Genomic DNA, 22,611 nt, shown 5'->3' on the forward strand with positions numbered 1-22,611 from the left:
CTGGATTGGCCGCTGTCGGAGACAGGATGCTGGGCTTGATGGACCCTTGGTCTTTTCCCAGTGTGGCGGTGCTTACGTGCTTATGTTTCAGCTTCCAGCTCGGGAGGATGAAATGCCTCTCAGCGTTCCTCCCAATACAGAGAACATTCCCAGTTTGTGATCTTCACTGACTGGTCAGCGATGAGGATGATTCAGAGCCGCACCAGTATCGCTCCCGCCCTTCGGCATCATTTATATTTAATTCCTCGTGATTTAAATTTAGCTTAATTTAACTTGCTTAACTGCCCTTTGTGAAAACACTGTAAAGCATCGTGTAATAAAATAAGAATGCGTTAATGATGCACCGGGCCCAACCTTTTACCCTCTCATCAGCGACCCCTCACAAGGCTTCTGAAGGGGGCACGAGAAACCTTCTGGAGCTCCTTGTGTGGGAACAAAGGGCCCATGAGCCTAGCTGAGGTATTGAGCTGGTGATGTGGCCAAGTGTTTAACTGTAGATCGACGGGCAGGAAGCTCCCTGCTTTGTCACTGAAACCTTGGCTGGTTTGCACTTTCCTCCTCACCTCCTTAGATTTTCCTCTTGCTAAGAGAGAGAGAGAGAGGCAGTGGCGTAGCCACAGGTGGGCCTGGGCCCACCCACTTAGGGCTCAGGCCCACCCAACAGTAGCACACGTTTAGCGGTAGCTGTTGGGGATCCCAAGCTCCGTCAACTGAAGACTTCCCCCTGATAGTAACGAAAACGCTACTCTCCATGATACCAGCACCTGCGCATGCTCAGTTTTCAGCGCATGCCTGCTGCAGACTGCCAAGGTGGAAAGAAGCATTTTCCCGCCAGCTGAGATATTTTTTTTGGGGTGGGGAGAGAGCACTTAGTGCTCACCCACTTCTTGCCTAGGCCCACCCAAAATCTGTTGTCTGGCTACGCCCCTGGAGAGAGGGGAGAGAGAGAGAATGAAGGTGTGTGTGAGAGAACGAAAATCTGATAGAGCGAAAAAGAGTGTGAAAGAAAACAGGGGTCCTTTTACAAAGGTGCGCTGAAAAATGGCTTGTGGTAGTGTAGGTGCGGGTTTTGGGCACGTGCCGATCCATTTTTTAGCGCGCCTGTAAAAAGGTCCTTTTTTTGTTGTAAATGGATGTGCGGCAAAATGAAAATTGCCATGCGTCCATTTTGGGTCTGAGACCTTACCGCCAGCCATTGACCTAGCGGTAAAGACTCGCACGGTAACCGGGCAGTAATGACCTACGTGTGCCAAATGCCACTTGACACGTGTCCGTTATGTGCGCCCAAAAATAAAAAATATTTTTCAGGCGCACGTATCGTGCGTGTGCCAAAAATGAAATTACTGCAAGAGCCACGCGGTATGGGTGGTAACTCCATTTTGGCGTGCTTTGGGCGCTCGTAGATGCTTATGCGGCTTAGTAAAAGGACCCCTGAAAGTGTGTGTGTGCGAGAGAAACAGACAATGTGAGTGAGAGACAGTGTGAGAAAGAAAAACAGAGAGAATGTAAGAGTGTGTGAGAGTGCATGTCAGAGAGAGAGAGAGAAAGCATGAGAGTGAGTGTGTGTGAGAGAGCTTGAGTGAGTGAGTGAGGGAGATAGTGAAGTCCATGGGTATAGCACGTTCATTGTATGTGTGTGTTGCCTTATTTCCAGATCATAAAATAGCAGGTGAAATTAACATTAACCTGCTTCCAGACCTTTCAGTTCATCGATTGCAGCCCAATAGAGTCCACAGAGAACCTGAAACAAGCTCAGTGTTTGGAGATCTTTTCATCCCATCCATCAAGTATTATCACTGGCATGAAACCTCTTCCAGCGTGACACCAGATGCAAGATCATGTGTAGAGAACCCTACAGTATGTGAACAGCTGCATCGCTGCAGTAACACCAGGACCTGTGTTACCCAGGCAGGCAGCCTCTGCTTCAGCACGGCACTGTGCGCACCCCCCCCCCCCCCCCCACCTCGGCTCTCTGAGGACATTCACGGGTCAAAACAACAGAACAGAGCTGGACAAACTCCAGAATGTTAAACAAGGGCCAAAGTGTGATTTACTGGGATTTGCATTATAGGGGTGCAGCAGAGGGAGGGAGAAGGCAAAAGAAACTGATTTTAGCACTGACGAAGTACCTTTTACAGCATAGTATGTGATACTGTGTCTGGTACATTTTGCTTTCCAAGTAACACCACTACTTTGGAATCCTTAGCTACAGAATACTACATTCAGTTACATAAGTACATAAGTAATGCCATACTGAGAAAAGACCAAGGGTCCATCGAGCCCAGCATCCTGTCCACGACAGCGGCCAATCCAGGTCAAGGGCACCTGGCGAACTTCCCAAACGTACAAACATTCTATACATGCTATTCCTGGAATTGTGGATTTTTCCCATTTAGTAGTGGTTTATGGACTTATCCTTTAGGAAACTGTCTAACCCCTTTTTAAACTCTGCCAAGCTAACAGTTGTATTTGAAGGAGTGCGTAACAGTTCTAAAGTGGCCTCCTGAAGAAAATCTCTTCAACGGAATGGGAAGAGCAGACACCTTCATATCAGAGAAAGCCACTGACTAGTGATGTCATTTCAAGAAAAATACATCCTGAGCTTCCAAATCCAGTGTCACTGTGCAGGACGGGAAAAAAAAAAAAGCAACAAGCACAGAAATTGTTGACTAGCAAAGTATGCAGATTTCGTGTTGAAAGGAAAGCACTGCAAAAAAAGCATCTGCAGACTTCATTTCTGGAAAGCTGTTTTTTTTTTTTTTTTTTTGAAAGATAAGATTTTAAAATTATTTCACAAGTCAGCAGAGACAAGGGATCAAAGCCTAGTCATTGTGAGCCACCATTTCAGGCACATATAAAGCCCTTCTCCTCCACTGCCAATGCCAGACTCCCAGTCCTTCATTTTGCTGCACCATATGCCTAGAATAGATTTCCTGAGTCAGCCATCTTTGGCCGTCTTCAAATCTATTTATTTATTTGTTACATTTGTATCCCACATTTTCCCACCTATTTGTAGGCTCAATGTGGCTTACATAGTACCGGAGAGGCCTTTGCAGGCTCCGGTGTGAACAAATACAGGGTGATGTTGTGGTAAGATCAAGTTCATGTGGCACAGCCACATTAGGCAATCAGAGAACGGAAGAGTTGTGTTGTGTCCATTATGTGCTTTGGTTTGGTTGTGTTGCAGAGATTAGGCATTTAAGTTGGATCGGTAGGGTATGTCTTTTTAAACAGGTTGGTTTTTAGTGATTTCCGGAAGTTTAGGTGGTTGTACGTCGATTTCAAGGCTTTTGGCAATGCGCTCCATAGTTGTGTGCTTATGTAGGTACATAAGTACATAAGTAATGCCATACTGGGAAAAGACCAAGGGTCCATCGAGCCCAGCATCCTGTCCACGACAGCGGCCAATCCAGGCCAAGGGCACCTGGCAAGCTTCCCAAACGTACAAACATTCTATACATGTTATTCCTGGAATTTTGGATTTTTCCAAGTCCGTTTAGTAGCGGTTTATGGACTTGTCCTTTAGGAATCCGTCCAACCCCTTTTTAAACTCTGCCAAACTAACCGCCTTCACCACTTTCTCCGGCAACGAATTCCAGAGTTTAATTACACGTTGGGTGAAGAAAAATTTTCTCCGATTTGTTTTAAATTTACTACACTGTAGTTTCATCGCATGCCCCCTAGTCCTAGTATTTTTGGAAAGCGTGAACAGACGCTTCACATCCACCTGTTCCACTCCACTCATTATTTTATATACCTCTATCATGTCTCCCCTCAGCCGTCTCTTCTCCAAGCTGTATAGCCCTAGCCTCCTTAGTCTTTCTTCATAGGGGATGCATAAGTTGATTTGTATTTGAGGCCTTTGCAGCTTGGGTAGTGGAGATTTAGGTACGTTCGTGTTGATTCGGATGTGTTTCTAGTTGGTAGGTCGATCAAGTCTGTCATGTATCCCGGGGCTTCACCGTAGATAATCTTGTGGACCAGGGTACAGATTTTGAAGGCAATGCGTTCTTTGATTGGGAGCCAGTGCAGTTTTTCGCGGAGGGGTTTTGCGCTTTCAAATCGCGTTTTTCTGAATATAAGCCTAGCTGCCGTGTTTTGAGCGGTCTGGAGTTTCTTTAAGGTTTGTTCTTTGCATCCTGCATAAATTCCATTGCAGTAGTCTACGTGGCCTAGCACCATTGATTGTATCAGGTTGCGGAATCTAGGCTAAAAGCCCACCTTTTTGATGCTGCTTTTAACTCCTAACCCTTACTCACTTGTTCAGTACCCATGTTTTATCATTCCCAATTCCCTTATTTGTCCTGTTTGTCTGTCCTAATTAGATTGTAAGCTCTGTCGAGCAGGGACTGTCTCTTCATGTTCAGTATACAGCACTGCGTACATCTAGTAGCGCTATAGAAATGATAAGTAGTAATAGTTGTCTTTGGGATTACGGATTCTTCCTACTCTTTGGGATTCTGCATAGAATCTTGCTACACTTTGTCCTTATCCCTTATTTGTTCTGTTTGTCTGTCCTTATTAGATTGTAAACTTTGTCGAGCAGGGACTGTCTCTTCATGTTCAAATGTACAGCACTGCGTACGTCTAGTAGCGCTTTAGAAATGATAAGTAGTAGTAGTCGTCTTTGGGATTCCGGAATCTTGCTACTCTTTGGGATTCTGATGGAATCTTGCTACTCTTTGTCCTTATCCCTTATTTGTTCTGTTTGTCTGTCCTAATTAGACTGTAAGCTCTGTCGAGAAGGGACTGTCTCTTCAAGTTCAAGTGTACAGTGCTGTGTATGTCTAGTAGCGCTATAGAAATGATAAGTAGTAGTCTTTGGGATTCCGGAATGTTGCTACTCTTTGGGATGCCGGAATGCTGCTACTCTTTGGGATTCCGGAACCTTGCTACTCTTTGTCCTTATCTCTTATTTCTCCTGTTTGTCTGTCCTAATTAGATTGTAAGCTCTGTCGAGCAGGGACTGTCTCTTCATGTTCAGTGTACAGCGCTGTGTACGTCTAGTAGCGCTATAGAAATGATAAGTAGTAGTCTTTGGGATTCCGGAATGTTGCTACTCTTTGGGATTCCGGAATGCTGCTACTCTTTGGGATTCCGGAACCTTGCTACTCTTTGTCTTTATCTCTTATTTGTCCTGTTTGTCTGTCCTAATTAGATTGTAAGCTCTGTGGATCAGGGACTGTCTCTTCATGTTCAGTGTACAGCGCTGTGTACGTCTAGTAGCGCTATAGAAATGATAAGTAGTAGTAGTCCTTCATGGACCCTACTACTACAACTACTACTACTATTTAGCATTTCTATAGCGATACAAGGCATACGCAGCGCTGCACAAACATAGAAGAAAGACAGTCCCTGCTCAAAGAGCTTACAATCTAATAGACAAAAAATAAAGTAAGCAAATCAAATCAATTAATGTGAACGGGAAGGAAGAGAGGAGGGTAGGTGGAGGCGAGTGGTTACAAGTGGTTACGAGTCAAAAGCAATGTTAAAGAGGTGGGCTTTCAGTCTAGATTTAAAGGTGGCCAAGGATGGGGCAAGACGTAGGGGCTAGAAACGCACTACTTCTCCTCCTACATCCTTACCAGACTCCCTTCATGGAAGGAGGGCACTGGGCACCTCCCTACCCTCATTTCTATAGTTCCCTCCGGTTTCTAGGGAAGACCTACTGAGGTACCCCAGACTAGGCAACCTTCTGTAATTCTGTGAGTGACTCTGCTCTGGAGCAGACCCCAGGAATGTTCCTCCTGTTACCACAAGGAAGGCACATTTTGGTGACCTGCTGCATGGCAAGTTTCAACAAAAAGACACATGGGATATCACACCAAAATGCAAAGCGGCATGGTGGGTAACAGTCACTTTTATTCAAGAAAACCCCACGCGGCCACATTTCGGCTTATGCCTGCATCAGGGATATATACAAAATCCCAAATTTCTCGATAATCGACTTTCAGAAAGGTCTACTTTAATGTAACAATCATACGTATCGATTCGTGTCACCAAGGGGATCTTTTACTAAGCCGCGGTAGCGTTTTTAATTCGAGCTAAACATTAGAAAAGCCTATATATTCCTATGGCCGTCTCTAGTGTTTAGCACATGCTAATCATTAGCGCTCGCTAAAAATACTATTGCAGCTAAGTAAAAGACCCCCTGTTCAAAATTCTGCTGCACGACTAATATTTCGCCAAAGTCGCTATGCTCATATCAGCCCTCTTCTGAAGTCACTTCACTGGCTCCCTATCCGTTTCCATTTACAATTCAAGCTCCTCTTGTTGACCTACAAGTGCATTCACTCTGCAGCCCCTCACTACCTCTCCACCCTCATCTCTCCCTACACTCCTTCCCTAGAACTCCGTTCACTAGGGTAATCTCTCCTAATTGCACCCTTCTCCTCCATCGCTAACTCCAGACTCCGTTCCTTTTATGTCGCCGCACCTTATGCCTGGAATAGGCTTCCTGAGCCATTACGTCAAGCTCCATCCCTGGCCGCCTTCAAATCCGGGCTAAAGACCTACCTGTTTGATGCTGTTTTTGACTCCTAACTTGTCACTTGCTCGTAACCTTTATCTTGTCTTCCTCTCTTCAATAGTCCCTTTTTCCCTATGTGTCCTATCTGTCTGTCCTACCCTTATCCCTTATTTGTCCTGTCTGTCTGTCCTGATATAGATTGTAAGCTCTTTTGAGCAGGGACTGTCTTTTCTTCATGTTCAATTGTGAAGTGCTGCGTACGACTGGTAGCGCTATAGAAATGATTTGTAGTTGTTGTAAGTAGACTATCAAACTAAGCCAAAACATGGCTGCGTCAGTTTCTTGAATAAAAGTAACTTATCATAGTTCTTTAGATTTTGTTTTGATGTCATGCGACATTCACATTCTTAAAACCTTAATTAGCCTAGGGTTACCATATGTCCAGATTTACCCGGACATGTTCTCTTTTTGAGGACATGTCTGGGCAACCGGGCGGGTTTTGCCAATCTCCCATTTGTCCGGATTTCTGGACAAATGGGCAGGCTGGCGGGCGGGCTGTCCTGTAGGATGGCCCGCCCACCACCCTGCCCGTTTGTCCAGCAATCCAGACAAACGGGCAGATTGCTAGCCTCCCCTCCCCTTACTTACTACTGCCCTCATGGTCTAGTGACCTCTTCCACCTTTGGGGCAGGAAAGAGCCCCCTCTTTCCTGCCCGGAGTGCTGCCCTGCATGCATCCTTCCTGTTCATGATCTTGCAAGGTCACTTCGACTCTCGGCGGCCATTTTGAATCGGCGCTGAGATCACGAATAGGAAGGATGCATGCAGGGCAGCGTTCCGGGCAGGAAAGAGGGGTCTCTTTCCTGCCCCGAAGAGGTCACTAGACCACCAGGGCAGTAGTAAGGTAAGGGGAGAGGGAGTGACGGGGTGTGTGACAGGGGGGAGGGGAAATGTGGAAAGGGTCCGAGCGAGGGCGTGAAAGGGGGCGGGGCGTGAAAGGGGGCGGGGCATGTGTCCTCGTTTTTGGGGGACAAAATATGGTAACCCTAAATTAGCCTTACCAGTCGCCTTATCCGCTTTCCAGCTGCGATTGTGGCTTTTCTGTACTGGCGGATGCAGATTCAAATCCAGCTACCCTTCTACACTGCAGACAGACAAGTTGAGTTGCTGACATGTGTCCAGCTTCTACGGTGTTACCTGTGCTTATTTCTCAAAAGCTTCCAACATTGTGTAGCCACTTTCAGGAAAACCAAAGGCAAGTTTGACCTAACTGCCATGTCTCTTTTTTTCAACAGTGGACATTTGAACTGGCTCCAGCTGGATCGTAGGGTGCTAGAACATGATTTCCCCAAAAAGTCTGGGCCCATCGTTTTATACTTCTGTGTTAGGTAAGTGTTGCTGGCCTTGTGCTTAGAGAAGGGGGGGGGGTTGTGAAAGAGGATGGGAGGGGGAGGGCTGATTGAGTGGTGGGTTTCAGCTTTCTTTTAATGGGTTTCTTCTGCTGGTAAGCAGTGGTTGATGGGAGGCCCTTCCCCCCTCCCCCCCCCCCCCCCCCCCCCCACATGGTTTTACATTTCATTACCCTCAGGCTTATAAGGAGAAAACTCTTGAATTAATTCCCCCAAGAGCAGATTTTATGTCATGTGGCTGCCTGAAATGTTCTTTGTCTGCTCTTTATGGAAAAAGTGACCCTGGGATCCCCCCCATCCCGTACAATTTTAGGCTCAAATTTCAGGAAACGCTGTCCCTTTTTCATTTTCATGTCTCTGTTGCAAGAATTTTTCTGTCAATATTTAGCCAGCAACGGTCATCATTTTTAAAGTACTTAGTGCCATTGGCTAAATTAGAGCCGGATATTCAAACTCAGGAGACATCCAGGCACTGGAATTGAATATCTGGCTCTGCGACGCACCCACAAGTTAAGCAGGTATAGGCATGGGGGACAAAATTCCCCGGGCCTGGGCCTCCAAGAGGGGGCCCAGCGCCGCAGTCCCCGGTCTCACCTGCCCGCCCTCGGCTCCGTCGACATCCGCATGAAAGCGCAGTAGCAGATCACCTCCCTTCGGGCCTTCCCACCCTGTATCCCGCCCTCGCGGAAACAGGAAGTTACATCAGACGAGGGCAGGACACAGGGAGGGAACGCCTGAAGGGAGGTGATCTGCTACTGCGCTTTCACACGGAGGTGAGGCGCTGTGATTTGAATGCAGGGGGCCCGGTGGTGGACGGAGGGGGGCTGTCGACGGGGCGGTGGCAGCGGCAACCTCAGGGGGGGTGGGGGCAGGGCCCCGGGCCCCACCCAGTCTCTCAGCGGCCCTGGGTATAGGTGAGATTCAGTGCGGTACTCGCATAACTAAGCAGGCAAAGTTTGGACTGCCTTCTTTGAGGTCTCTTGCCCAGTTAGGGGCCCTTTTACTAAGCCATGTAAGCGTCTACGTGTGCCCAGCGCATGCCAAAATGGAGTTACCACCCAGCTGCCACGTGGCTCTTGCGGTAATTTCATTTTTGGCTTGCGTCCGATATGCGTGCCAAGTGGCATTTGATTGCAAGTAGGTCATTACCGCCCAGTTACCGCGTGAGTCTTTACCCCTAGCTCAGTGGCTGGCGGTAAGGTCGCAGACCCAAAATGGATGCGTGGCAATTTTCATTTTGCCGAACGTCCATTTTTGTCAAAATTTTTTTTAAAAAGGCCTTTTTTTACATGTACGCTGAAAAATGGATCGGCGCGTGCCCAAAATCCGCACCTACGCTACCGCAAGCCATTTTTCAGCGCACCTTAGTAAAAGGACCCCTTAGTCTCTCCCTGAGCCAGTAGTATGGGGGAGAGAGGCTGGTCCCACACTGATGATGTCACGTGGCTGTGATGATGTCAGAGTGCAGCAAGGTAAGTCCGTTTTTGGTTGTAGTTGGAAAACCCAATTTCACCATTGGAGGGTACATTGGGGTTTCCCAGTTAGAATTAAAATTCAGAAGCGCTGTAACCCTCTAATTCTACAAAGTTGAATGCCCAGTTTGACTACAGCAATGTTATATATGCTGGTCTCAGAGGCATAGCCAGACTTTGGCAGGAGGGGGGTCCAGAGCCCGAGGTGAGGGGGCACATTTTAGCCCCCCCACCCGGTGCCACCCCCCCCCCTCCCCGCCATTGCTGACCACGCCGCCACCACCAACTTTGCCCCCGCCAATGACCCTCTCAGCCCCCCCTCCCGCCGTCGCCTACCTTTGCTGGCGGGGGACCCCCAACCCCCGCCAGCCGAGGTCCTCTTCTTCCCACAAAAGGCTTCCTTCTGTTTCTGACATCCTGCACATTGTACATGCAGGACGTCAGAAACAGAAGGAAGCCTTTTGCGGGAAGAAGAGGACCTCGGGGGTTGGGGTCCCTCGCCAGCAAAGGCAGGCGATGGCGAGAGGGGGGGTCAAGAGGGTCGTCGGCAGGGGCACAAATTGGGCGACCTTGCTGTACTGTACAGTTTGACGTGAGTGTTTGAACCAGCCGTTGAGCGCCTAAAGTTAGGTGCGCAACTGCGCATTTACACCTGTTTTATACAGCAGGTTTGCGCACAACTGTCGGTATAGAATTGGCGCTTTGCAGGGCCTCATCTTAGCTCCTAAAGTTTGGTGACTTGAGAATTTACCCCCAAATGTTCATATATCTGTGGGGATAGAGACGCCAGTCTCCGAAAACAGAAGTGGGATTTGAAAGTCGCAGTTTTTGGGCTGCTGAAATGTTAGAAGCGTGCAGATGGTGCAGTCTGAGACTCACGTTTTCATTAAAAGCTTTCATTATCTCCTCAGAAGTCTGCTTCTCCCTCCGTGTTAATTAGGCTGTAAAGACATTCAGTGACCCACTTAATTACTAGTTACAAACTACAGCCGTCTAAGCGTTGTAAGTGGGAAGCAAAGTGAAAGCGCACAATTGTCATTGGTAACGCTTTTGAAATTTTGATTCAGAATTGATAGAGGAACTCAGTGAGCCTGGGCCTGGCCTGGCAGACCGGATGGGTCAGTTGTCCACTATTTATTTATTTATTACATTTGTACCCCGCGCTTTCCCACTCAAAGCAGGTTCAATGCGGCTTACATAGTAATAGGGATTATAGATTATTGATAAAGACAATAAAGTTAAGTATCGCGGAATAATAAAAGAGAATAGGTAGGTAGAGAAGGACAGGGTGAAGGGAGTAGGAGAGGAGTGAACAAGGGTAGGTGAACATTGGAAGAGAGGTGGAGGAGGCGGGAGGGCCGCATCTCAAAAAAGATATAGTGGAATTAGAAAAGGTACAGGGAAGGGCGACGAAAATAAAAAAGGGGATGGGAAGATTTTCTTATGAGGAAAGGTTGAAGCGTCTAGGGAGAAAAGACGGCTGAGGGGGAGATATGATAGAGGTCTATAAAATAATGAGTAGAGTGGAACGGGTAGACGTGAATCGTTTGTTTACTCTTTCCAAAAATACTAGGACTAGGGGGCATGCGATGAAGCTACAAAGTAGTAAATTTAATACGAATTGGAGAAAATGTTTCTTCACTCAATGTTGCCAGAGAATGTGGTAAAAGCAGTTAGCTTAGCGGAGTTTAAAAAAGGTTTGGATGGCTTCTTAAAGGAAAAGTCTATAGATGTTAAACATGTGCGGACTGTGAAATACTTCAGGAAGACCTTAGGAAATTGGAAGGCTGAACATCCATATGGCAGATGAAATTTAATGTGGGCAAATGCAAGATGATGCACTTTGGAAAGAATAATCCGAATCATAGTTACCTGATGCTAGGGTCTTCCTTGGGAGTCAGCACTCAAGAAAAAGATCTGGGTGTCATTGTAGATAATTCGCTGAAACCTTCTTCTCAGTGTGCGGCGGTGGCCAAAAAAGCAAACATGAATTATTAAGGAAAGGGATGGTGAATAAGACCAAAAATAATGCCTTTGTATCGTTCCACGGTGCAATCGCACCTTAAGTATTGCGTTCAGTTCTCGTTGCTATATTTCAAAAGATATAGCAGAATTAGAAAAGGTACAAAGAACAGCAACCAAAATGATAAAGGGGATGGAACTCGTCTCATATGAGGAAAGACTGAAGAGGTTAGGGCTTTTCAACTGGGAAAAGAGACGGATGAGGGGGGATATGATTGAGGTCTACAAAATCCTGAGCGGTGTAGAACGAGTAGAAGTAAATCGATTTTTTTACTCGTTCCAAAAGTACAAAGACTAGGGGACACTCGAGGAAGTTACATGGAAATACTTTTAAAACAAATAGGAGGAAATATTTTTTAACTCAATGAATAGTTAAGCTCTGGAACTCTTTGCCAGAGGAGGTGGTAACAGCGGTTAGCGTATCTGGGTTTAAAAAATGTTTGGACAAATTCCTGGAGGAAAAGTCTATAGTCTTATTGAAATAGACATGAGGAAGCCACTGCTTGCCCCGGGATTGGTAGCATGAAATGTTGCTACTAATTGGGTTTCTGCCAGGTACTTGTGACCTGGCTTGGTCACTGTTTGGAAAACAGGATACTGGGCTAGATAGACCATTGGTCTGACCCAGTGTGGCTACTCTTTATGTTCTTGTGATTCAATAGAGACTCTTGACAGGATCATCTCTGGGATGATTGTGTCTTTACTTAAAATAGCCAGGGCAAAGCTGCAAAAAGACAGCCACAGAGAGAATCGAGCGCTGGAAATAAACTGTAGAAAATAGGTACAACCACGCCCCCTGCAGGATGAATCGGTGAAAGAGAGATTCCCTGCTCCATCTGTACTGATCTTCCAATACCCACCAAATCTGAATCAAACGTGTGTCAAAAACAAGAATCTGACTGAGGCCTAGATGCACAAAACTTCAACGACCCTTTAATGAAGAAATTTTCAACCGTAGCATGCATTAAAGGCCATTTTCCGACGACGCTAGCAGCTAACGAAAACGGAATGCAAACGAGTCACTTCCAATTGAAATGTGAACAATTCGCAATGCACTAGCCATGCCGACAATTGCAACGAACCATTTACTGTGATATATTTAACGTGAAGTCAGACCTGTCGTTAAGGCCTGAGCTGTCATACAGACGCTGCTCCCCGCTTCTCCCTGCAGCATAAAAATCCAAGCTGGCATGTTTGAAAATAAAAAAAAACCCACACAAACACGTGGCTCCCCGCTTCCCCCTGCATAAAATTGAAAAAAAAACCCCAAAAAGCAAAAAAGGATCGGGAGGAGGCAGAGGCGCTCGTCAGGAGCGTCCTGTATGGACGCCCTTGCCCCCCCCCCCCCCCCGCCCGAGGTCGATGCTGCTCCCCGCTTCCCCCTGTATTAAATTTAAAAAAAAATCACTCTGCTCTCCTCTGAAGGCAATTTCCCAGTTCTGTAAGCAACTTTAAGCTGCACTGGTCCCCCTCCCTTCCTCTGTTTCCCCCAGCAGGGGGGGGGGCCAGGTCTCTCTGCTGAGCTAAAGGGGATCACAGTGAAAGAGGTCTTTTGTTAGAAAGGGGGGGTTTGTGAAGGACGTCCTTTTTGGAGTCTTGAGGAGGACGTCTTCAACTGCACTCTCCTGTTAGGATCACAGAGCTAAATGCTCGCACGTTCCGATCCCCCCCCTCGCACGCCCCCATCTGACGTAAGCAACCTACATAGGTTTAATACGTAGGTTGTTTTAATTTTTTATTTAATACAGGGAGAAGCGGGGCGGGGGGGGGCAAGGCCGTCCTTACAGGACGCTCATGATGAGCGCCTTTGCCCCCTCCCAATCCTTTTTTGCTTTATGCAGGGGGAAGCGGGGAGCCACGTGTTTGTGTTTTGGGGTTTTTTTTTTGTTTTGTTTTGACGTTTGTGGCATGCGCAGAGCAGCCAGCATAATGCTTGGCTGCTCTAGCAATGCTTTAGGGGCCGATTACCGACAGGGATTACACCAATTTAACGAATCTTTAATGCATTGTACTTTACAATACCGTACCGAACATTAAAGACTTGTTTTTTTGTTGCATTCTTCGTTTTTAAAAATTCGTTAATGACTTTTACGTTTTACATTTTTTTACATTTGGTTGATGCATCTGGGCCCAAAACTCAGCAAGTCCCTGCAGTGTCCCAAACCGCAAACTGTGCCAGCGTACATCACAGGACCCACCTGGAAAGATATTGATATATCGAGCGGAGGAGTGGCCTAATGGTTAGTGCAACGGGCTTTGATCCCAGCATGTTGGATTCAATTCCCACTAAGCACCTTTTGACCTTGAGCAAGTCACTTAACCCTCCATTGTCTCAGGTACAAAAACTGAGATTCTGATCCCTTTAGGGACAGAAACAGTACTCGCTTATAATGTATGATTGAATTTGGTAGTTAAGCAGATTATAAATATTAAAATGAAATCCGGCTCATACTTCTCCTCTCCAATATGGTATCTCTTATTCAATGCAGAGTATGTGAAAAAGGATGCTATGTACGTGAGACAGGCTCAGCTTCAGACAGGGGTTATTAAACATTACTGTCTGTCACCATCTGATCGCCCATCAACACCCGCCCCCCCTCCCCGTACTGTTCGGATTATCATTAGAGTGCTTTTATATTTTCAAGTATCACCATCTTCTGCTTATTCTGCTCCAGTCTGAACAAGAGCATTTTAGCTCCTGGAAGAAGTCAGGAAATGTCTTGAGTCCAATAAAATCTTACACATTTTTATTTTGGGGAAGGGGGTATTTTTATGAATCTTTATTTCTCTGCATTTGGTGAAATAACAAGGCAGCTGCAAGACTTTATCAGTGTCAAAACAGAAGCAGTGGAGTGAAATGGTAGAGGAACAGCCTGGCACAGGTGGGGGCTCCTCTCTGCCGGGCTGACAGGCTGCAAGGAGTTATTAGCACTAAATCCAGCAGAATTAAGCAGATCTTTTAATCAGACAGTTCTTTTGTTTGCGCATTGGGGCCTCCTGTCAGACACTTCCTCTGGGAGGGGCAGGATTTGTAGGGAGATGGAGATGGTATCTTGAGTTAATAAGCCTGATAGCAGCACAGGAAAAGCCGTCACAGGCCTCCCTCCCTCCCCATGTGTGAGAGGTAGAGACGTGCACACTCCATTATTCACACAGAGAAGCTCATCCCAATCCCTGACAGCAAACGTACCTGTGTCTCCAATCACTGGCACAAAGTATGCCTGGGTATCCTTGCAAATGAAGGCGGGACCAGAGGCAAAGCTGAGAGCAACGAGAAGGGAAGGCAGGCTGAATTTAGCGCCGACTCGCCGAGCCTGCTCGTGCTCGCCTTTCACTGCTGCTGCCGCCGGGCAGTGGCGTAGGAAGGGGGGGTGGGAGGGGCGGTCCGCCCCGGGTGCACACGCTCGGGGGGTGCCAGCCTCGCTGGTTCTCTGCTCTCTCTGCCCCGGAACAGGTTACTTCCTGTTCTGGGGCAGAGAGAGCAGGGAACCAGCGGGGCCGACGCAGCTCCTAGTGACGTGCACTCGGGGCGGATCGGCCCTCCCCGCAGGTAAGAATGCGGTCCAGGGGGGGTTGCGCTCTGTGGGGGTGCGCCGCAGAGGGGGGGGGTCGCGCCGTGCTGCTCCCGGGGGAGGGGCAACCCGCCCCGGGTGCCATTAGCCCTCGCTACGGCACTGCCGCCGGGACCCCGGTAAGATGACTTTTAAGTTATGGGCGGTATGCAGGAAGGCGAGGGGCAGGCGAAGGACTGTTGTGGGAGTGGGAGAAGAGGTCGGGCAGCGGGCTGGCTCCTGGGGAAGTTCCGGTTCCGGCGGGGAAATATTGAGGAGTCGGCGCCAATGCCACTACCTTCTGTTGCCTGTTGGTCAACCAGTTTCCAATCCAGTTCACCACTTTGGGTCCTAAGTTCAGCCTCCTCAGCTTATTCAGGAGTCCTTAGTTTCCATTACCGCGGAAAATCAGAAACGACCAAGTCTAAGGACGACCATCTGTAGGGACGAACTAAATGTCAAGATCTGGGCGTCCCTGACTGTATTATCGAAACGAAAGATGGACGCCCATCTTGTTTCGATAATAAGGGTTTCCCCACCCCTTCGCCGGGACTTCCTGCGAGGACATCCTCAGGAAAACTTGGGCGCCCCTTTCGATCATGCCCCTCCAAGTGTCTCCATTTGCTAGTGGAAAATATACACATTTATTCTTCTTCTGCAGTCTGCACTAGGCAGTATTTGAGATCAAAGTTTTTTGTGGTAAAATCGAGCTGTCAAGAGCAGGAACTTTCACAGGTGCTCAGGTCTCCTGGCCTCTGCTTGTGTCCTGTAATTTCTCCTTGAGCTGGCGCTGGAAGTTTCAGCAGTGCTCTCCTGCCCTCTAGTGCTCATTTGTGGAGCTGCAGGCATAATCGAAAAAGCTCATAGGAAAGGTGTTTCCTGCCGGTGTTTCACATTTCAAGGCTCTGAACTTGTCCCTGTCAAGAGCCTAAAGTACCGAATCCATGGTTAGACATGGAACAGAAAGAAGAAGTAGCATAACGGTTAGAGCAGTGAGCCAAAAGCCAGGGAAGCCAGGGTTCAAATCCCACCACTGCTGCTTGTGATGTTGGGCAAATCACTTAGCTCTCCATTGCCTATGGTACAGGCTTAAAAGGCAGTTCTAAAACTGAGTGCAGTTATGCGTGTATGAAAGTGCCCTGTATACTGTTCTATAACATAGCATGTACATGTGGGAGGGGGGAACTGTGTCTTATGGAAAACTATACGTTACATGTACATAAGTGTTGCTATACTGGGACAGACCAAAGGTCCATCAAGCCCAGAATCCTGTTTCCAGCAGTGGCCAATCCAGGTCACAAGTACCTGGCAAGATCCCAAAACAGTAAAATACATTTTATGCTGCTTATTCTAGAAATAAGCAGTGGATTTTCCCCAAGTCCATTTTAATAATGGTCTATGGACTCTTCCTTTAGGAATCCATCCAAACCTTTTTTAATCCCCGCTAAGCTAACTGTTTTTACTATTCTCTGCAATGAATTCCAGAGTTTAATTACATGTTGAGTGAAGAAATATTTTCTCCAATTTGTTCATTACGTACCCCCTAGTCCTAGTATTTTTGGAAAGAGTAAACAAGCGATTCACGTCTTCCACTCCACTCATTGTTTTATAGACCTTTTTCATATCTCCCCTCTCCTGTCTTTTCTCCAAGCTGAAGAGCCCCAGCCACTTTAGCCTTTCCTCATAGGGCTATATGCCTGCTGTATATAGAAGTTCCCATTTACACCTGGCATGACTACGTTTGCCCACACTTAAACATGCCAGTGCGAGTTTGCTAATAATGGAGTTGAGGTGCCCAGATGTTATAGAATAGGTCAGTGGTTTCCAAACCTGGTCCTGGAGGCACCCCAGCCAGTCAGGCTTTCAGGATATCCACAATGAATATTCATGAGAGAGATTTGCATGTAGTGGAGGAGTAGCCTAGTGGTTAGTGCAGCAGATTTGGATCCTGGGGAACTGGGTTCGATTCCCGCTGCAGCTCCTTGTGACTCTGGGCAAGTCACTTAACCCTCCATTGCCCCTGGTACAAAATAAGTACCTGAATATATGTAAACCGCTTTGAATGTAATTGCAAAAACCTCAGAAAGGCAGTATATCAAGTCCCATTTCCCTTTCCCTCTCTCTCTCTCTCTGCTGGAATCACCATTTTCATTGCAACAATGTTAAGAAACAACAACATGATACAGTGTCTTAATAAGTAACCTTTGCATTGTGTCTGTCTCTGTTACAGATTCTACATTGAAAGTATATCCTACTTAAAGGACAACGCCACCATTGAGCTGTTTTTCTTGAACGCAAAGTCCTGCATTTACAAGGTAAAAAGTGTGAGGCACACTTAACACTCTTCTCTGGTCGAGGTAACGCAGCTGCTTGTCGTTGTATCATATGCAGAGCTGAATTATTTCTTTGAAGAGAGAGTGCGAGTATCAGTACGATCAGCCACTAAATAAACCTTTTCCAATTCTGTCTGTGTTGCCTTGTAAACGCCTCCAGGGACTGAATTTAAAGCTGCTGAGACTGGGAAAAATCAGATCATTTAATCAATAATATGACAAAGGATCTAGACTATCCTCTCTTCATTCAGTTAGATTTCATCCTTGGACAGATACCGTATTTTTCGGACTATAAGACGCACCGGACCATAAGATGCACCTACAGTGGGGGAAATAAGTATTTGATCCCTTGCTGATTTTGTAAGTTTGCCCACTGACAAAGACATGAGCAGCCCATAATTGAAGGGTAGGTTATTGGTAACAGTGAGAGATAGCACATCACAAATTAAATCCGGAAAATCACATTGTGGAAAGTATATGAATTTATTTGCATTCTGCAGAGGGAAATAAGTATTTAATCCCTCTGGCAAACAAGACCTAATACTTGGTGGCAAAACCCTTGTTGGCAAGCACAGCGGTCAGACGTCTTCTGTAGTTGATGATGAGGTTTGCACACATGTCAGGAGGAATTTTGGTCCACTCCTCTTTGCAGATCATCTCTAAATCATTAAGAGTTCTGGGCTGTCGCTTGGCAACTCGCAGCTTCAGCTCCCTCCATAAGTTTTCAATGGGAATTAAGGTCTGGTGACTGGCTAGGCCACTCCATGACCCTAATGTGCTTCTTCCTGAGCCACTCCTTTGTTGCCTTGGCTGTATGTTTTGGGTCATTGTCGTGCTGGAAGACCCAGCCACGACCCATTTTTAAGGCCCTGGCGGAGGGAAGGAGGTTGTCACTCAGAATTGTACGGTACATGGCCCCATCCATTCTCCCATTGATGCGGTGAAGTAGTCCTGTGCCCTTAGCAGAGAAACACCCCCAAAACATAACATTTCCACCTCCATGCTTGACAGTGGGGACGGTGTTCTTTGGGTCATAGGCAGCATTTCTCTTCCTCCAAACACGGCGAGTTGAGTTCATGCCAAAGAGCTCAATTTTTGTCTCATCTGACCACAGCACCTTCTCCCAATCACTCTCGGCATCATCCAGGTGTTCACTGGCAAACTTCAGACGGGCCGTCACATGTGCCTTCCGGAGCAGGGGGACCTTGCGGGCACTGCAGGATTGCAATCCGTTATGTCGTAATGTGTTACCAATGGTTTTCGTGGTGACAGTGGTCCCAGCTGCCTTGAGATCATTGACAAGTTCCCCCCTTGTAGTTGTAGGCTGATTTCTAACCTTCCTCATGATCAAGGATACCCCACGAGGTGAGATTTTGCGTGGAGCCCCAGATCTTTGTCGATTGACAGTCATTTTGTACTTCTTCCATTTTCTTACTATGGCACCAACAGTTGTCTCCTTCTCGCCCAGCGTCTTACTGATGGTTTTGTAGCCCATTCCAGCCTTGTGCAGGTGTATGATCTTGTCCCTGACATCCTTAGACAGCTCCTTGCTCTTGGCCATTTTGTAGAGGTTAGAGTCTGACTGATTCACTGAGTCTGTGGACAGGTGTCTTTCATACAGGTGACCATTGCCGACAGCTGTCTGTCATGCAGGTAACGAGTTGATTTGGAGCATCTACCTGGTCTGTAGGGGCCAGATCTCTTACTGGTTGGTGGGGGATCAAATACTTATTTCCCTCTGCAGAATGCAAATAAATTCATATACTTTCCACAATGTGATTTTCCGGATTTAATTTGTGATGTGCTATCTCTCACTGTTACCAATAACCTACCCTTCAATTATGGGCTGCTCATGTCTTTGTCAGTGGGCAAACTTACAAAATCAGCAAGGGATCAAATACTTATTTCCCCCACTGTAGGTTTTCCTCCCAGATTTGGAGGGGAAAAAAAAGTGCATCTTATAGTCCGAAAAATAGTTCCAGGCCCCCCTCCCTGTTCCAGGCACCCTCCCTCCGTTACAGGCTCCCTCCCTCCCTCCGTTACAGGCACCCCTCTCTCCCTCCATTGGCTCTTCACTCAGCCAGCCTTCTCTCTCTCAGCTCCCACAAGGGCGGGACCAGAGAGCTGAGAGAGAGAAGGCTGAGTGAAGAGCAACGTACACGCTGAAGCGCTGCTGCTACCGCGAGTCACACCGACAAGGTGAGGAGTTTTAAAATTCCAATGGAGGGAGAGAGGGGTGCCTGTAACGGAGGGAGGGAGGTGCCTTTAACGGGGAGGGGAGGCTACGTTCGGACTATAAGACGCACCAACATTTTCCTCCCAAATTTGGGAGGAAAAAAGTGCGTCTTATAGTCTAAAAAAATACGGTATTTAGCAACCATTCTACAAGTTTTCAAATCTATGCTGAAAACCCACCTTTTCACTGCTGCTTTTTAGCTCCTAGCCACTACTCAATTGCCCTCCCCTTGTCCCTTCCTTCCTTCCCTCACCCGTAACTGTCTTGCCTGTCTGTATTATTTAGATTGTAAGCTCTTTTGAGCAGGGACTGTCTCTTTGTATCAGGTGTTCAGCGCTGCGTGTGTCTGGTAGCGCTATACAAATGCTAATAATAATAATAAGCCACGCAATGCAGTAAACTAATGGCATGGAAAGTACGATGGTGTTAGTGAACAGCACAGACCACACTGCAACATGCCACGGTTTCGGCATTGAACGGAAATCATTTTTTTCATTCCATCCTCCCACTGCATGAACCAGGTCCTCGTTGAGCTTTCATTACTGAATGGGGATTGTCTTATGTATTCACAGGAGGAGATAAAAAAAGGACTGCCTCCCCCCTCCTCCCCCCCTCCTCCCCCCTCCTCCCCCCTCCTCCCTTGAATCTATCAGGTCCAGGCACCCAGTGCAGGGGGGGGGTCTCAACCGTACAGCCCCTGAAGAGGCAGCACCCCGGCTGATCAAAAATACTGTTCCAGTAGCATTTTCTTCCCTCTGCTACATTTATACCCTTTCTTCGTTCTCTCTTTAACTTTCCTGTTCTTTTCTGTTTCCTGTTGTTTTGGCTGTAAACTGCTTTGATTCGCATTTTGAAAGGCGGTATACCCAGTGCAGGGCCGCTGAGAGGGGGGAGGGGGCAATCACCCGGGTCCCGACAGGAGCAGGAACGAGACAGACCCCGGTGCCAGGCCCACCTTAGAGGCCGGGGAGCAGCAGACACAGTTGGATTCGGGGCCCCTGGTTTGGCTGGCGGGGGGTCCCCAAGTCCCACCAGCAGAAAAGCCTTTTCTCCCACATTGCCTGCCCTGCTTCCGCTCACATCGCACGTACAAGTGCAACGTGAGGAAGAGCAGCCGCACTGGGGCAGGCATTGCGGCAGAGAACGGCGCTGCTTTTGCGTTTGTGACCGGTCATATTTTCCCGTTGCAAAAATCAGCAGTAGTCCCCCATCATGTTGGGATTCCAGCAGCCTTGATATCTGTTCTCCATTGTAGAAATGTCTTTATGGAACCTCTCTCCATGTTCGTCACTTACGTGTCCCAAATTGGGTGGGAAAAAGTCAAGATGGGAACGTAAGAAATGCATTTTCAATGACATTCGGCAGCCAAGTTGTTCATATGCTTAAAGCATGTTGTCTACTAGTTCAGCATAGTTTTCAGCTCGTCTGTTCCCAAGGAAGTTCTGCACTACTAGCGCAAATGCATCCCAAGCATTAATATTATAAGTGAATAGGCTTTGCATGTATGACTTAAAATCTAGACGTGTCAGGCAAATTCGGCGTTCATATTTGGAATGGGCGGGTTCAATCCTATATAATAATTCTCACCACCAACGTTCTAAAGTAGCTGCCTGTGTCCGTGGCTCCGTAGCCAGGCTGACGTCACTCACAGCTGATTCCCATGCAGGGGGAGGAGTAGGGAAACATGTGGAGCAACTTGCTCCGCGCGTTTCCCTACTCCTCCCCCTGCCTGGAAATCAGCTGTGAGTGCGCCGCTCAAACACCCCTCCCCCCTGAAGTACATCAACCCCCTCGCCACACGCAGCTGCCACTGGTAATGCTGTCCGGCCGCTGCTGCTTCTCCTGTTGAGCAGCAGCGGCCGCTACAAAGAAAAAAAAAAAGCCATAAATGTTTTTAAACATCAAGCGCGGCACCGCAGACAGCCATCAGGCATTGGCTGTCGGCTCTGCAGCCGCTCCTCCTCTCGCCTCCTCATCACTGCCCCTGGAGTAAGACCCCGGAGGAGCGGCTGCAAAGCCGACAGCCAATGCCTGATGGCTGTCTGCGGTGCCGCGCTTGATGTTTAAAAACATTTATGGCTTTTTTTTTTCTTTGTAGCGGCCGCTGCTGCTCAACAGGAGAAGCAACAGCGGCCGGACAGCGTTACCAGTGGCAGCTGCGGGTGGCGAAGGGGTTTGATTGCGGGGGAAGAGGAGGGTCGCTGGACATGGGTGACTGGAAGGGGGGGGACAGGGGAGAGGGAGGTGGGGAGGGGGGGCACACACTGTCTCTCACATACACACTCTGACACACTATCACACTCTATCTCTCTGTCACACACACGCACAGTCTCACACACACAGACACTCTCTCTCTCACACAAACACACACTCTGTCTCGCTCTCATTCTGTCTCTGACACACACACTCTGAGGAAAACCTTGCTAGCGCCCATTTCATTTCTGTCAGAAATGGGCCTTTTTTACTAGTTTAGTATAAATCACATGTTTTTCTCTCAGTAGCAAAATCATTGTTGCGTTGTGATCCCTTGTGTGTTCCAGTTAAATAGTGTCTATTGAAACAACTGTTGCAGTCACTTTCCGTTCCTTTTGTATTATTTGTTTTTAATGTTTCTGGATTTTTATTGACTTATTGTAAACCACTTTGATATTCATTTGAAAGGCCGTACTACAAATGTGCAAAATTAGGAAGGAAGGAAGGAATTTCACCTGCAAACCTTCACCCTGAATCTAGAATTAATTTCTAGGTTGTACCTGGTGTTTGCCACTAGAGGGCAGTCACTCCTTCTCTGTGGCTGATCCCGGTTATTATACTAGAGCAGGCTTGTCCAACTTTTTTTATCTGGGGCCACATTTTATATTTCTAACATTTAGAGGGTCAACATACACATGTCTCTCTCTCTCTCTCTCTCTCTCTTTCCCTCATGCCCCCCACCCAGCCTTCACACAGTCTCTTTCTCTGTGTCCTTGGTGTGGTGGCTTTGAAATCCGAGACAAACCCGAACTTCTGGCATTGTGCCAGCTCATGCTTTCACAGAACTGAGTCATGGTGGGAAAGAATCTTCTGTGGGCTAAGAAGAATCCCTTGGAAGGCTGGGTTCTGTGGACAAGCCTGTACTAG

The 22,611-nt window shown here is 47.4% G+C and overlaps 1 protein-coding gene across 2 annotated transcripts in view; it reads left to right on the top strand.

Annotated features, from left to right (window-relative positions):
- FRMD4A (FERM domain containing 4A) overlaps window positions 1–22,611 on the top strand; it is a 362,260-nt gene that overhangs the window by 165,442 nt on the left and 174,207 nt on the right. For both annotated transcript variants that reach the window (XM_030216141.1, XM_030216142.1), the window contains exons 4-5: window positions 7,764–7,856; window positions 17,153–17,237. In XM_030216141.1, the coding sequence (XP_030072001.1) occupies window positions 7,764–7,856; window positions 17,153–17,237 (178 nt within the window). The remainder of the gene's footprint in view (window positions 1–7,763; window positions 7,857–17,152; window positions 17,238–22,611) is intronic.

The sequence above is a fragment of the Microcaecilia unicolor genome, chromosome 10 (assembly GCF_901765095.1).
Source record: "Microcaecilia unicolor chromosome 10, aMicUni1.1, whole genome shotgun sequence".
Lineage (NCBI taxonomy): Eukaryota > Metazoa > Chordata > Amphibia > Gymnophiona > Siphonopidae > Microcaecilia > Microcaecilia unicolor.